Raw genomic sequence first — 2,841 nt, forward strand, 5'->3', positions numbered from 1 at the left:
CAGGCAGAGCGCTCTCCTGTTCCTAAATATAGTCTGGAAAACCGCAGTCAGAAGCCAAGTGAGCAGTGATGCACGAAGAGAGGGGAGGAGGGCGGAAAGAGCCTGTTTTCTACCCTGGGAAGTGATGGGATGGGATCTGCTCTTCATGTGCTGGAGGATATGATACAGGAGATGTAGTGGCTGCAGTTTAAGGTGCTACAACCCCTGTCAGAAGTTACTGCTTGATGAAACGGGAAGCACAGAAGGGGATACACATCCCCTCCCGGGAGCTCACGGTTATTACCTGGTGCGTGAGCTGCAGCTTGAGCCGGTGCGGGTCCAAGCAAGCCTTGCCCCCACTGCCAAAGCTGCTCGCTCCACTGAACATCAGCTTTCCTGAACCCTCTGAGCTCCACTGAACCCTCTGCTTTTCCCTAAGCTCTGGGAGGGAGCCAGGCCAATGTGCACAGGCAGGGACGTGGTGCTCTGCCTGAGCCCCTGGCGGCCCGCCCCATTCACCTGCCCTTGGCTTTGCAATGGCCGGATGGAGGCAGGTGGAGAGGAGACCTTCTGCAGCTCCTGTAAGGACACGGCACTGTGCTGTGGACATCTGCCTGGGGGGAGCCAAGGGTACGGTCACACTTTTCCCCAGTGCCCAACCCCGGTGAACTAGTGGAGCGGGAGGGTGGCATTAAACCACCAGCACTGCAGGACGGAGAGGGAGTCCCCCACTCACACTAGTTACGGGCTGAGGATCTTAAACCCAAAGTGATCTTCCCACCTGGGAGAGCGAGTCCTCTCTGTGCCAGTCACTAGTGGGGGGAGAAGTCACCACAGTGTGATCAAGTGCTCCCCAGCAATGCCCCAAGAGTCGCTGGAGGGCTCTCCCGAAGTCAGCGGGTCTTTGCTTCTTCCTGGAAAGAAACGCAGCTCCTGTAGCTGCATTTGTGAGCGCATCGCGAGGCTCACGCTTCGTTCCCTTTTGGTTAAGACTCAAATTGTTTATAAAGTGCAAGTTTGCTGATGTTCACTTCTTTTCTCTCTCCAGAAAATGCAGAGCGTGACAAAGTCATTAGTAAGTACCACCAGAATTTACTGCTTCCATCTGTTGCCCTTGGTGCAGTTATACTTGAAAACAAGTAACTTGTTTTGTTCATAGGTGATTCCAGATGGCATCCAGACTGGGACAGACCTGCATGTGACGAGTACTGCATCGCCGTTATTGCTTTAAGGCCGTTACTCCTTATACTGACAATTCTGGCCACCTGGCTCCTGCCAAAATACTGGTCTATAGCACCCTCCAGGGAGTGACACACACGTGGAAGACCAAGAGAGCGCTTAGGTTAACCCATCCCTTCCCTGCACATACGTTACTGGCAGCACGAAGATTGGTAGAGACATTGTTTGCATCCACAGGTGATTTACAAGTACAGAAATACCATCTTCCTTGCAGGCAGCAGCTAGGAGAGCCGACAAGCAGCTCACTCATTGCTCAGAACCAGTAACTGTTTTTAAATTACCCATGTATTTTTTCAAAGCAGAATGGAGTGAGCAGGATCTGGCGGGTAAGGGAGCACCCAGCCCCAGCCCCAGCCAGAGCACAAACCTCCCTCGTTCCTGCTGCACCTCAGACAATCCTCCACCAAGATGCAGAATAGCCTGGAGAGGTTTTTCATTTAAATGTTTTTCTAATAATTTTTGGACCCATGTGAGCTCTGGCATTTGCATCCCAGGGCAGGCAGTGCACTTCCAAGTCTCACAGTGCACGCTGTGCACTTGTCTTTGCTTCAAATTTGTTTTTAAATACGCATCGTCTGTGCCAAGACATAGTTTCACCTCTGTTTACACATGACTATGTATCACTGCAATCTCTCCTGGTTTTTTTTTTTCTTTTATTCTGAGCACAGGGGGGTTGAGTGCCATTTCAAACAATAAATCATTATTTCCTGCTTCCCGTATCTGGCAATCATGTATCTGCAACACCTGTACCTATGAGGAAGCGGGTTTAGATGCCTCTGTACCGTGCCCCTCTGCAGGTCGCAGACACACAATGCTGTAAAGGAGAAGTGTGTGCCCCTCGCCACTTCGTTTCTGCAGTCCTGCCTCTTGCAGTACCTGTCAGTGTTTCTGCATACCCACTCCCGACCCCACTGCTGGGGTGGTTCTTAACTGAAAACACTGGAACTGGGACCCAGAGTTTCTCACGTTACTCTTCCAGGCAGTTAACTGCTTTGTACTGGAATCATCTCAGCATCACAGCATTCCCTGAATAAGTAATTTTTGAAAACACAAATATGGCTGGGGACAAAATTCCGAATGTTGCCCTTGATACGTCTTTGCCCTTTATATATACACCAGGGCCTCTGTTACCAAGACATCACACTCACAGACAGGAGATGAGCAGTTTCTTTTCCACACTCCAGTAACCAGGGTCCCAGTACCCATGCTGTTCTACTCATGAGAGAGCCAAGCTCAGTTCTGTCTTCCAAACCAGGCAGATTAGGGTGTTTAAAAAAAATAAAACCCCCCATTGCAAAAGCAAGGCCACGGGTCTGTCTGTTTAGAAGAGCAGCTATTTTCCTCCTCACTTGTCTTTTGCCACTCTCTTTTGTGCAAGACTCGTGCCTCAAGCTTCATGTACTACAAAGTCCCATCTGAAAATGGGATGGGAAGCGGCACGCAGGCAGCAGGACTTACTCTGTGTACGCTCTCTTGGGCAGAGCTCCCACACCAGCACGGAGCCCAGCACAGTGTCTGCCCCGCTGAAGCCACATGCAGTTAAATCCTCCTTCTACAGAGAGAAATGCAGGAGAAGGAAGAGCATATGCTGCTGTGTCCAGGGAACAAAAATGAGCTCAGCAG

At 50.7% G+C, this 2,841-nt stretch overlaps 1 protein-coding gene across 1 annotated transcript in view; it reads left to right on the top strand.

Annotated features, from left to right (window-relative positions):
• The window catches only part of LOC104132962 (glioma pathogenesis-related protein 1), a 10,858-nt gene extending 8,512 nt beyond the window's left edge, over window positions 1–2,346 (top strand). The window contains exons 5-6 of the mRNA XM_009646318.2: window positions 1,028–1,054; window positions 1,139–2,346. Of these exons, the coding sequence (XP_009644613.1) occupies window positions 1,028–1,054; window positions 1,139–1,290 (179 nt within the window). The 3' untranslated portion in view covers window positions 1,291–2,346. The remainder of the gene's footprint in view (window positions 1–1,027; window positions 1,055–1,138) is intronic.
• The last annotated feature ends 495 nt before the right edge of the window (window positions 2,347–2,841 follow it).

The sequence above is a fragment of the Egretta garzetta genome, unplaced genomic scaffold (genome assembly GCF_000687185.1).
Source record: "Egretta garzetta isolate BGI_Z169 unplaced genomic scaffold, ASM68718v1 scaffold68, whole genome shotgun sequence".
Classification (NCBI taxonomy): Eukaryota; Metazoa; Chordata; class Aves; order Pelecaniformes; family Ardeidae; genus Egretta; species Egretta garzetta.